The 12724-nt window shown below is 33.9% G+C and overlaps 1 protein-coding gene across 8 annotated transcripts in view; it reads left to right on the top strand.

Annotated features, from left to right (window-relative positions):
• Positions 1 to 12724, top strand: part of DNAH7 (dynein axonemal heavy chain 7) — a 257248-nt gene that overhangs the window by 193456 nt on the left and 51068 nt on the right. For all 8 annotated transcript variants that reach the window (XM_019974246.2, XM_019974250.2, XM_019974240.2 and 5 more), the window contains 4 exons: positions 2296 to 2486; positions 6545 to 6678; positions 7414 to 7749; positions 12252 to 12378. In XM_019974246.2, the coding sequence (XP_019829805.2) occupies positions 2296 to 2486; positions 6545 to 6678; positions 7414 to 7749; positions 12252 to 12378 (788 nt within the window). The remainder of the gene's footprint in view (positions 1 to 2295; positions 2487 to 6544; positions 6679 to 7413; positions 7750 to 12251; positions 12379 to 12724) is intronic.

The raw sequence follows: 12724 nt of genomic DNA, 5'->3' as shown, positions 1-12724 counted from the left end.
CAGGGAATACTATATTGTAGATAATTCATTAAAACACACACACACACACACACACACACACACAAAAACGACGTCAGTTACAGTGGCTCAGTGGTAAAGAATCTGCCTGCAATGCGGTAGACTTGAGTTTGACCTGAGTCGGGAGGATCCCCAGGAGAAGGAAATGGCTGTCCATTCCAGTATTCTTGCCTGGAGAATCCCCATGGACAGAGGAGCCTGGCGGGCTACAGTCCATGGGGTCACAACCGAGTGACTTAGCACACTGCACATATGAAACAAAAACCTAGGATGACATTAACATGCAGAGTAAAGAAATAACAAAATTTCACACACACACAAAACAACAAAAGACTTGAGTAAGGCATTGTTTTTTCACTGATCAAATCATAGTCTCACCTTGTACCAAAATGTGCTTCAGATGAACTAAAGAGTTAAATATGAAAGACAAAAAGAGAAGACCTAAATGCTAAAATAAAAGTTGAGGGAATAACAATTGTCTTTGGAAAAGAACTTTCTAAGAAAATATTTTCTAAGAAAAACATTTTTTAAGGTAAAAAATAATAAATTTGACTCTACAATTTATAATTTAAGCCAAGAAACATTGTATTAAAAAAACTTAGAGAATATCAATCACAATTTATGGAATTTATTTGTATCCCAATTTAGCAATCCAACACTAATCAAAGTATTTTAAAACAATGGGTAAACATATCCCCTGACTTGATATTTGATGAAATTGTGAATTACTGATAATTTTTAAGATATATTAATTTTTAAATAAGAGTCCTTAACTTTCAGAGACACCTACTCAAATATTTGCAGATGAAGTTTTATGATGACTGGGATTTGTTTGTAAATAATCCGGAGTGAGATAAGGAATAGATGAAACGGGATTGGGTGACATTGGCAAGAGTATACCATCCTTTTTACCTCTGAAAAAAAGTTTGGAAATTTCTACAGCAAAAAGTTGACTTTTAAAAAGAAATATAAACAGATTTAAAACCAAGCAGAAAACTGGGGGTGATGTTTGCTACAAACAATATTAAAAAGTACAAATCAAGTTTTAAAAGCTAGCACATTGTGACACTCGGTGCCCACTGTTCCCTGATAATCATTCTTGCCTCCTTACTATTAGCGTCTCCTGTGTTTACCTGGGCACGTTCCATTCAAAGTAAAGGAATACATTTCCTAACTTCTGTGAATGTAAGTAGAAGTGCCATTTGTGATTCCCAGAAAATCCCTTAAATGATGCTTCTTTCTTTTCTGTTTCTTTCTTTTTTTTTTTTCTTTCTGATGGCTGCAATGTGCATTTTCTTTGAAAGACTAATTTGGCCCAAAAGATAAAGCCATATGCCAAAAATGGTGAAGCAGCAAGATAGCAGGAACTTGGATCTCTGAGAGTTAAACCCACTGTGTTTCAGTCCTGGACCGATTACCTCAGGCTCCCCTTTACATGAGAGATAAATTCCTTCTTGCTGTGTCACTAGTACTTGGGGTTTTTTAATCACTTGCAGCGAAACCTAATGGTGAAAACATGCCACATGACAGGAAAATAGGCAAATATTTTAGCATACAGTTTCTAGAAGAAAAAGTATAGTTAGGCAAAGAGCACCTAAAGCATCAAGCCCAAAATATACATTTTGATAGTATTTTTTACCTATCAAATTATAGAAGTCATGAATGTAGTTTTGAATGCTTGCAGTATCACATGGTGGTTAAGAGAGCTGTGTAAGGAGACAGATTGCTTGGTTCAAGTTCCTGCTTTTGTCATTCACTAGATGAAAACTTTATTACAGTCACCTTGCTTCAGGTTCCTCATCTGTAAAACTAGGGTAATAATATTTGATGCTTTTCAAAGTTGTGAGGATGACGGGAAAAGGCCAACATGATGCCTAGTGTTTGTGAGTACAGTGATATCGAATAAAACAGGTTTAAAAATAGAAGAGCTGCAGTGAACATTGAGGTGGATATATCTTTTCAAATTTGCAGGATCATATGGCAACTCTATTTTTAATCGCTTGAGAACCTGCATACTGTTTGCCATAGTAGCCGCACAAATTTACATTCCCACCAACAGCTAAGGAGAGTTCCCTTTTCTCCACACTCTCTCCAGCGTTTGTTATTTGTGGACTTTTTAATGATGGTATGGCGCACTTCTTTATACTCAGAGGACAAAAATAGTTTTATGGGCAACCAGAAACAGCAGCAATTTAGAAGGCTGAAAGAATTTTGAGAGTTGGAAGTTTATAGTCACTATTTAAAATAACATGAAATCTTTTTCTGATTTTATTCCAGTGTTGCTAGAAAATGTGGGAGAAGAACTGGATCCGATCCTGGAACCTCTTCTACTAAAACAGACCTTTAAGCAGGGTGGAAGTACATGCATACGACTTGGGGACTCTACCATTGAATATTCACCAGACTTCCGCTTTTATATTACTACCAAGCTAAGAAATCCTCATTATCTTCCTGAAACTTCAGTAAAGGCCAGTATCTAAAATAAATGTTTCTTTACCAGCTTTTGCAAGTCTGTATTTTCCTCCTGAGCCGTGAGGAAAACAGGTCTTTCTAAGTAAAATGGATTTTGTCCTTGTTTGGCATTTCCTGAAATTGCTATAATAATTTCCAAATGTTGCTTTTGTGTGTGCATGTCAATAATAAAGGAGCCTTCAGTATGCAGTGAAAAAAGACCATGATAATTTAATTTCTGCAATCAATATTATTCTTGGATTTTCACTGTTAAAAATAGATGACACACATGCACATTCTTTCTTTGCCATAAATGATAATATGCTAATTCTTAGAATGGGGATTCAGGAACAGAGCTTCATTCTTTCTCAGAATAAGGTTGCTTTTATCTGATTTTAAGGAACTTTTAAAATACTCAACATTCCTTTAAAAAGTAAAGTTAAAATTACAGTCAGTGACTAAAATGACTTGAGATGTTGAACTGTAACCAAGCTTCAGGAGCTTATTCCATTCATTATTCCCAGTTCCTAGCCCGGGTTGGCATTTGATGTTTGACACATTTTTGTAGAATGAATGAATGAGGGAGGGAAGGATAGTTTTCATTTATAGAAGCCCAGAGGAGAGGACGTTAAGAAATATTCAGATTTTGAAAGAAACATATATAGAAATGAGATTTATTCAGAGAATTCAAACACTGTTCATTATTAGAAATATTTAAATTAACATAGGCATCTCTCTATAGAGCCAGAGAAAACACGAAGATGAAATAATTCATGCCCTCAAAGGTGAAAATACATGAAAGGTAAAAAGCTCTCAAGAGGCTTACACTGTAAATAATGTATATGTCAAGTGACATTTTTTATGACTAAAAAGGCATAGAGCGACTCAGAGTTGGAAACACACTTTAGACTGGACGTTCAGGGAAGCCAGGAAGACTGGGGGAAGGTGGAGTGACCCTTGAGCTTAGTTTTTAAAACACAATGTTAAAATATGAAAATTCTTAGCCACTGTTTTTAATTATTAAAATAAATATGTTATCCAAACACTTAAAAATTGTGTTAAGTACTACTAGGAGAGGCAACATCTGCTAGTAGTGAAGAGCACGGATTCTGGAGTTAGACCTCCTTGATTCAAATCTCGGCTCTGTCACCTACCAGTGGTGTGGCTTTGGCTATGTCGTTTAACCTCTCTGTGCCTCAGTTTCCTCATCTATAAAATGGGAATAATTAGTGTCTAGCTCATAGAGTGATGTGAAGACTAAATAATCTATGTAAAATGCTTATAATAAGACCCACTAATAGTAGTATGATTGTTAACTATTAGAATTATTATTTAACTTTCAGTGGACAAGAATGACTCATAAAAGAAAATAAAATCCTGAAGCTGCATTACCAAAAAGCTTTTTTAATAAATCACATGGAATATCTTTTTTTACTTTTCAGTAAAATTTATGAAAAGATCACAGATAACATAAATAACAATTTATGTACAGTATAACTAGTTATAGTTGAAGTCATAAACCACTGTGGATAGGGAACTATTTTATGATTGAAATCCTTGAGATCCCTAGAGTGTCTTATTGCTTCATTATTTTTAATTGCTGGGATTGATTAAAGAGGGATTAGAAAACATAGTGAGGCAGTTACTTGCTTTCATTTACAAATTAAAATACTTCCTCTTGATCTTATTTTTAGGATCTTTTATGTACCTTTTGCTTTCAAAAGTACCCAGGGGATGATACTGTGCTGCTATAATTCATTTCAATCTAAATGAAAATGAAATTTGAAGCCATATTTGTATGGTTTTAAATGTTTGTTAGCAAAATGGCTAGATTTGCAAAATCTTGATGTCAAAAGATCTAACATGAATGGGATATGAATGAATACCTCCTTGTGTCTGAGGTAAAAGTTGTCAAACAGACATTTCTCTGAGCACTGTGACACTGGTTTGGGGATTGAAACGAATGTAATCTGTATACTTGGTTTCTCAGCCTAACAGGGAAAATCTCTTAGAAACATTAATGGTAATTTTTCCATGACTAAATTCTGAAGCAGTAGAGAGTTGCATGACAACATTTAATCATTTTTAATAGCTCAATTTAAAGGAGTGTTGCTTATTATTCCATATAAATGTATGATTACAAGTGCCTATGTAATCACACTTAGTGGAATCCAAGGCCTGCCATGGGGCAAGCTAGGGGAGAGGTTTAATTGGAAGACAGTACCGTGGAGAAGGTGCCTGGTTGTGTGTGGAGGAGGGCGTCACCCTCACAGGGGTACATCAAGGAGCTGTTTTACACTTCCTGCTCGCAGGTAGGAAATTTCTCACAAAAACAGAATTACTCTGTCTCCAAAGAGGAAATAATTCTCTTACAAGGAAGGTGGGAAAACACAAGTTCTCCCAGCTCAGCAGTCAGGGCTGAAGCATATGCAGATGGTTTATAGTCTGTGTGTCTGAGATTTCACAGTAAGTTCAAGGTAGGTACATTGAAAGGCATGTGAAAGGGAGAAGTGGAAAGTGATGCTCAGGACACAGGTGCAGACCTTAATTCAAGACGTGAAGGCAGAAGACTGCACAATAGATGCTTAAAAAACCAGGGGAACAAGGGAGGTCAAATTAAGCCAAGATCAGGTGTTTATTGGTTTATGGATCCATTGGTGACCAGAGCTAGAAAGTTGCTATAATTTATTGCTGTGAGTATTGATGGGTATGTCGAGGCAGGAATGAGAGCAGATTGTAGAGGGCTAAGGAATGAAGTGAGGCAGAAACAAAAGAATATACAAATAACATTTTCAGTTATGCATTTAATAGTTACGAAGGCACAAAGAGAGATCCTTCAAGAGCTGAAGGAGATTGTGTGGATGATTTGTTTTTTGCTTTTTACAAAGAGAGACCTAAGCATGATTACTTTCCCACTTATAGGAAAGACTTAGGAGAGAGGTAACTTTAAGACTCAGGCAGCAGAGACCTGTGTGTAAGAGCCATTAAATGCTGAGATGAAGCAGGGTTAGCGGACTGCATCTTGAGGGATGCTGGTGAACTGTGTATTCCTTTGTTCATAACAGTGGCTGAGTATCATATTGTAACATGATACAATATAATGTGCTATATTGTGATATGATTATATTATAGTATGTTGTGGTTGCTGTTGTTGTTTAGTCACTAAGTTGTGTCCAACACTTTGTGACCCCATGGACTGTAGCCCACCAGACTCCTTCATCCACGGGATTTCGCAGGCAAGAATACTGGAATGAGTTGCCATTTCTTTCTTCAGAGGATCTTCCAGACCCATGGATTGAACCCTGGTCTCCTGCTTGATAGGCAGTTCTTTTCCCGTGAGCCACCTGGGAAGCCCCTAGGTTTTTCTGAAACATCTTAAGGAAAAATCCAAACGAACTTTTTGGCAAACCTAATATATACTCATGACAAGTCATCACTGTGTTCTTTTTTCTCTTATATCTGTTTGTTTCTCTTATCTCCTCTGCTTTTGGACACCACAAGGCTCCTTAAAACATAAATCAGCTGGTCCAGCCAATATGTAGGTTTGCCTGCAGCCTGATCCTGACTGATTTTAGGATTAATGGGTTGTCAGAAGTTGGACGAATTTGAAATAAGAATTAATTGATCACCAAACACAACTCTCTGAAGTATTACATTTATGACCATGAGAAACTTTTGCAGGTTTTTAATTCAGCAATCCAGTTTGCCTATATCCTTAATCACAGTCTCCACAAATTTACCTTTCATATATACTGTGCTCAGTCACTCAGTCATGTCTGACTCTGTGCAACCCTATGGACTGTAGCTCACCAGGCTCCTCTGTCCATGGGATTTTTCAGGCAAGCATACTGTAGCGGATTGCCATTTCCTCCTCCAGGGGATCTTCCCAACCAAGGAATTAAACCCACATCTCCTGCGTTGCAGGTGGATTCTTTAGTGCTGAACCATCATGGAAGCTCCTTCATGTATACTACTATGAGATTAGAGTCAACTTTAAGAGTAGAATTTGAAGCATATAAGCAGAGGCTTTCTCAACAGAAATATTGATGCAATTGTTGTGTACTCTCATTTACAGGTGACACTGTTAAACTTCATGATCACTTCTGAGGGGATGCAGGATCAGCTTTTGGGAATTGTGGTAGCACGAGAAAGGCCAGATCTTGAAGAAGAAAAGCAAGCCTTAATATTACAAGGAGCTGAAAACAAAAGGTTTTATACATTATAAAATACAGAATTATTCTTAACTTGTTTCAAGATCACTTAGAATCAATTAAAGTACATATTAAAGATCTACGTTGTTAGGTTTAATAAGTGCATTGAATGAAAAGATTTGAGTGGAAAATAAAAGGTATTACAGTCTATATGTTAATTTGGAAAATTGCATTGCAGAGTATATTTTTACATACAAGTTCTCAGGCACTGAAAGGATTAGAAGGCCTGCCACAAGTCAAGGCAATGTATTTTCAACTATTCCACGAAGTTTTACCACAGAAATGTTAGTATTCATTATGTAGCTGAGGATACCTGTTTTTACTGGAGCATAGTCTGAATGAATATGTTGCATATCACTTTCTGCTTGTAATATCTATATCATAGGTAGAAAGGGTAATGCCCTATAAGTCATGAAAAATTTCAGAAAATAAATGGAGTGATACTTTCTATTCAGTTGGGAGCTGAGCTACTTGATGGCGGAGTAGATGGCTTACTATCTCTCTCTAGTTACCACATAAATGATCATTAGAAAGAGAAGTGGAGCAGAAAGGCCTGTCTTTTTGACATTTTGCAAGATAAGAAATTAATTATATGGCATCACCGTTCCGGATATTTGTCACAATGTGATGTATTTCTTTAGATTACATGCTCTCTGTTTCTTATAAAAGAATATATACATGAAGTGATTTTTAATGATTTCTTCTTCTGAGAAATATTTTTTTTTTATTCCAGGCAGTTAAAAGAAATAGAAGACAAGATTTTAGAAGTTCTTTCATCTTCGGAAGGCAATATATTAGAAGATGAAACTGCCATTAAGATATTATCTTCCTCCAAGGCTTTGGCTAATGAGATTTCTCAAAAGCAGGAAGTAGCCGAAGAGACAGAGAAGAAGATTGACAGCACCCGCATGGGCTATCGACCTATTGCCGTTCATTCCACCATCCTGTTTTTTTCTATTGCTGATTTAGCAAACATCGAGCCCATGTACCAATACTCACTGACCTGGTTTATTAACCTTTTCATCCTGTCTATTGAAAATTCAGAGAAGTCAGAAATTTTGTCAAAAAGGTACGTAAAAGCAATACTAATTAATACAAATAATAACTAATGCATGAAATGTAGTAATTGGTGGCCTTCACTGTTGTTTCAGCATGGTGTTCACCTTACAGCCATATAGCTAGAATGCACTTGATTAATCATTGGAACAGAAATAAATTTGAGGGTTAGACATTGAACAGATGTGTCCAAATTCAGTCTGCCAGGAAATTGTTTACAGAGATATGGGATTATAATGTAATACTGAAAAGAGGAAGCGTTATTCATCATTTGCAAAATGTATTTATGATTGGAGGTATGGAAAGAGGAAGTAATATCCCTAAAAGATACAATTCTTACTTTCTGTGAGCTTGCATTCCAAAAGTTACAAATTCACATTTTAATATACACATATATAAAACTGACAGATAAAAAAGTTTTAAAAAGCACTCTGCTGCGATTGTGATATTTGTTTTCATAAATACCTATTTTTCTGTTGGCTATTGAAATAAGTAATGGAATAGTCTATGAGAGAATAAAAATTTCATTTTTTTTGTTGTCAGTGAGATAAACTTTAGCTCAGTTAAAACATGTTTTTAATAGAGTCTAACATTAAATTATTTCTTGAACAAGATAATAATTACAATCTTTGCCCTTTATAACTTTATTGATCAACACAGAGCTAGATACTTCAGTTTTCTAGCTGTTCATACTCACAAAGGAAAGTCAATTTACTAATATCATTCACATTTAAGAATTACCTTTTAGAAGTCCGAAATGCTCATCTCCTAAGTCTAAAGTGAACTCTTTCATTTATCATGGTAGAATTTTGCTAAATTTTAAATATTCTTAGACTGAGTAATCTTTGGTTAGTATCATTCATTATTTTACAAGCCTGTATAGGAGACTAATGAAGGTGTAACACTGACACTTGGCTTAGCAAACGACTTTTCAAATACCTGCCCGTGAGAAAGAGAAGAAAGGGAGGAAGAGGATATCTTTAGGGAAGGAATGCACGATGGTAGAGTTTAAAAGTTTCTCTTTATATTATGAAATTTGAAAATATTTCTCTCAGTATCTGACATTTTCAAGGTGCGCAAGGATTACTGAAATACAGAAAACAGAAATTTAAGTGACCTTTCTTATGAAAGTTCCCAGCCATTTGCATTATGTTACTTACTTGAACAAGCATGTCTGGTTTTCACATTAGATTCTGAGTTCCCTGAGGCAATAATTTTTTTTAATATTCCTAGAATCTAGAGCTTATCACAGAGCTAATCACATAGAGTGACACAGTAAATGATGTTCTGCTTTTCATTGCAGTTCTTAATTTCTATCTTGATTAAAACAAGACTACCAGAGTATTATCATTTTAATTAATTTAAAATCTGTTGGAGTCTAGAGAAAAACTGATTTTTCTCTTAAAGACCTATTTTGTATATAAGTTTTATAAATTTGGACAATTTTAGACTTTAAAAATAGTTACTGGTTCCTTTACTATCTCATTTATATGAAATTAGTATTTACTCACAGATATGATATCTCTTTCTTCATAACTATAATATAACCCCTTACAATTTATAGAAAATCAAATTCTTTTACCCAGATGTAAGATTTGAATGAAGTCCAGAAAACAAAATGTGCCTTTTTCTTTTTAGTTAAAATCCTTTCATTTGGAAACAATGAAAATCATATTTATGACTACAGTGATCTTAAAAATATAATTCTGGAACCAAAGAGTAAATATTAAAAAGTACATTTGAAAACTTTGAAGTTATTACTATACATAGAGAAACATGCAGAAATCAGAAGCATTTGCAAAATAAAATTTTATGTGAGCACACCTGTGTAACTAACACCCAGGTCAAGACATAGGACATTATCAACGGCCCAGAAACCACTCCGTGTCCCCTTCTAGTCACTATAACCCACATCCCCCCAGGTAATCACTGTCCTGACTTTTCAATGCTAGAGATGAGTGTTGCCTAATTTAGAATGCTATTTAAATGGAATTACATGGTCTGTGCTCTTTTTTATCTGACATCTTGCACTTAACATTGTGTTTGTGAAATTTATATTTTTGCACAGTGCAAAGAAGTGGTTTATTCACTTTTATTGTTAAATATGGATGCATTCCCTATGCTTCTATATTGTTGGGGAAGTGTAAAAGCAAATCTTCTCCCAATCCAGAAAATTTCTCCACAAAGTAGTTCAGAAAGAAAACAATTTTTTACTGATTAAGTATTAAATTAGAATGTGATCTGCACCACCAGCAGCAGTCCACTAAGAGAGTACAAAGACAGAAATCTAACTTTCCTGACTTTAGCAAACTGGCTTCATCCAGAGGAAAAACAAATGTCTTATCTTTATGATAGGATGCAGTTTGGCAGCTCAGAGTCAGGTGCCCATGAAGTTAGCCCATGAAAATAGCTCTCAGATCTTCAGAAGGGACATTCCTGGGTCAAAAGTTGACAAAAAGCCTAGCAATATTTCAAAGAGAAGGTACTTATAATTTTAAACTTTCAAAAGTAAATGCTCTAAGGAAAAAGAGGAGAGGGAAATCTCATCTTAACATTTTCAGTATAAAAAGATTGGGCCTCTTATTTTTATTTGTCCTTTCACTGTACCACAAATTTTTCATTCATCCTACTGCTGAGGACATTTGGGTAGCTTCCAGTTTGGAGCTGTTATGAATTTTTGCTGTCTTGTACACTCTTGTATGTGGCTTTTGTATGTACATTTATCTGGTAAGTACATATCCAGGAGTGGAATTAATCATAACAGAGTATATATATGTTTCATTTTAATAAATATTGCCAAATAGAATTCCAAAATGGCTACCACAAGGGAGACTCTACTAGTAATCTTGTTTAATCTTCCTTTTTTTATTTTTAAGTAAAAAGTAGGAGGAAGCAAGATCTCATTCAGAAATTAGAGTTCTCATAGAAATCATTTTTTTATTTGTCAATCATTGATAAACATCAGATAATCTATTAAATATGTACAATTTTTACTTATCAATCATACCTCAATAAAGCTGGACAAAAAAACATTAGATAACCTGTGGTCTCTGGGCAATGATTAGTTTATAGCTAAAACAAAAGCATAGGAAGGATATGACTATTAACAGTAGACTACTAAATTGTTGGAGAATCTTAATATTGGTCTAAAATTATTTCTAATTTTCTTTCATGAGAGATAAAAATATCTTTTTTTGTTTGTATTCTGATAGTTACTATTCATAATAATTATTGTTTAATAATACCAAACATATGTTATAACTAAATATATAAATATTATGTATATACTATGAAATAACCATAATAATTGGAATCATCTGTCTTTATAAAATTTTAATGCATTCGAATTTATTATGGAAAATAAATAACCGTAGCAAAAAGATACAGAAACAAAAATCTAACTAGAATATAACTTTATTACAGGAACCACACTGAAATCAATCTCTCTGACTCTCACTCTCAAAAATACATGCAAGATCACATATGCCTGTGTGCACACACAGAAATTTTTCTTTCCCTTCTACTTCTGTCAAGATAATTTTCCCATGTTATTAAATATTCTTTTGAAATATAATTTTTAGCAGCTGTACAATATATTTTTAATGAATGCACCATAATTTTCTTCATAATTTTCTTATTGTAAGATTTGCAAGTAGTCTCCAGCTTTTGTATTATAAATAACACAGTAATAAATATAAATGTCACCATCATCAATTTTTTCCTTTGGCTAAATCCCCAAATTAGAACAAATGTGTTCACTTCTTTCAGATTCCTGATATAAATTCCTTTTCTGTAAGGTTATTCAAATGAACAAATTCATCAGAGGGAGCATGAATACCTTAAACACTGTATCACACATCAGCATTGAAAATAATAATTTTTCTCATGTTAAGGCTTACTATGAATACCAATCACACAAGTTAGTATTTACTAGGATGTTGTTAGTTGCAAATATTGTGGTTATTCATATTTCTATGACTTGTCTATGTGGTAAATAAAAATGTAGTTTATCGAGTTGTATTATTAGTCCAGCTTTTATGGATTTATAAACAGAGTAGCCCTCTTCTAAACTTAATTTAATAAAGAAACTATTAACTTTAGTCTGTTCATTTATAATAATATATCATATAGAACATATGTAAAAGTTTATGAAATATGGAAATCCAGTTTTACCCCAAGAAATGTTTTATAGTTTTAAATAGTCCAAAAACTGTTAAATGTAATAGATTAATATACCATGCATTGACCTTTTTTCCAAAAGGAAGATTAAGTTTTGTAAAAAAAAAAGTCAGTTGATGGTAAAAATGCAATTCTACTGAAGTATTCCTACATTGTGTAACTCTCAAATTGGTGCCCCCAGTTAATGAGAATCCTTGATTTGTTCTGGGAATAATTAAACAGAAAGTTTATTAGAAAAACACACATCTAAATGGTTTATAATAGGTCTCCCCAAGAACATTTTTTGAGAGAATAATGCATTTTTATTTATTTATTTTTCTTTCTGTTGACCCTTAGGCTTCAAATTCTCAAGGATCACTTCACTTATTCCCTTTATGTTAATGTCTGCCGATCCCTCTTTGAAAAGGATAAACTACTTTTTTCCTTTTGTCTAACTGTAAATCTGCTGATACATGAGCGATTGGTCAGTACTGTTTTAATTTATGGGGAGAAAGTATTAATGTGAATTCATTAATTTATGAATTTGTGTGGGAATATATAAAAAAAGGATTGTTAATAGTTAGCAATTATTATAGTGAAGGCAAGATATCACAACTAGACTGAATTTCACAGAGGTGAAAAATAAATTAAGCAGAATTCCTTATGTAACTATTACTACTTAAATTTTTGTATGGTTTAGCTTAAAATAGTTTCTGTCAGAATCTCATATATAAGGATGCATATAAACTTACTAAATGTATTGATATATGTATCCCAAGTAATAGGATAAATGGTCATGTTTTTAGGAACTTTTGCAAGTTTGTCAAAGC

This window comes from Bos indicus, chromosome 2 (assembly GCF_029378745.1).
Source record: "Bos indicus isolate NIAB-ARS_2022 breed Sahiwal x Tharparkar chromosome 2, NIAB-ARS_B.indTharparkar_mat_pri_1.0, whole genome shotgun sequence".
Classification (NCBI taxonomy): domain Eukaryota; kingdom Metazoa; phylum Chordata; class Mammalia; order Artiodactyla; family Bovidae; genus Bos; species Bos indicus.
The sequence above is the reverse complement of the archived record's forward strand: the minus strand, read 5'-3'. Positions and strand labels throughout refer to the sequence as shown.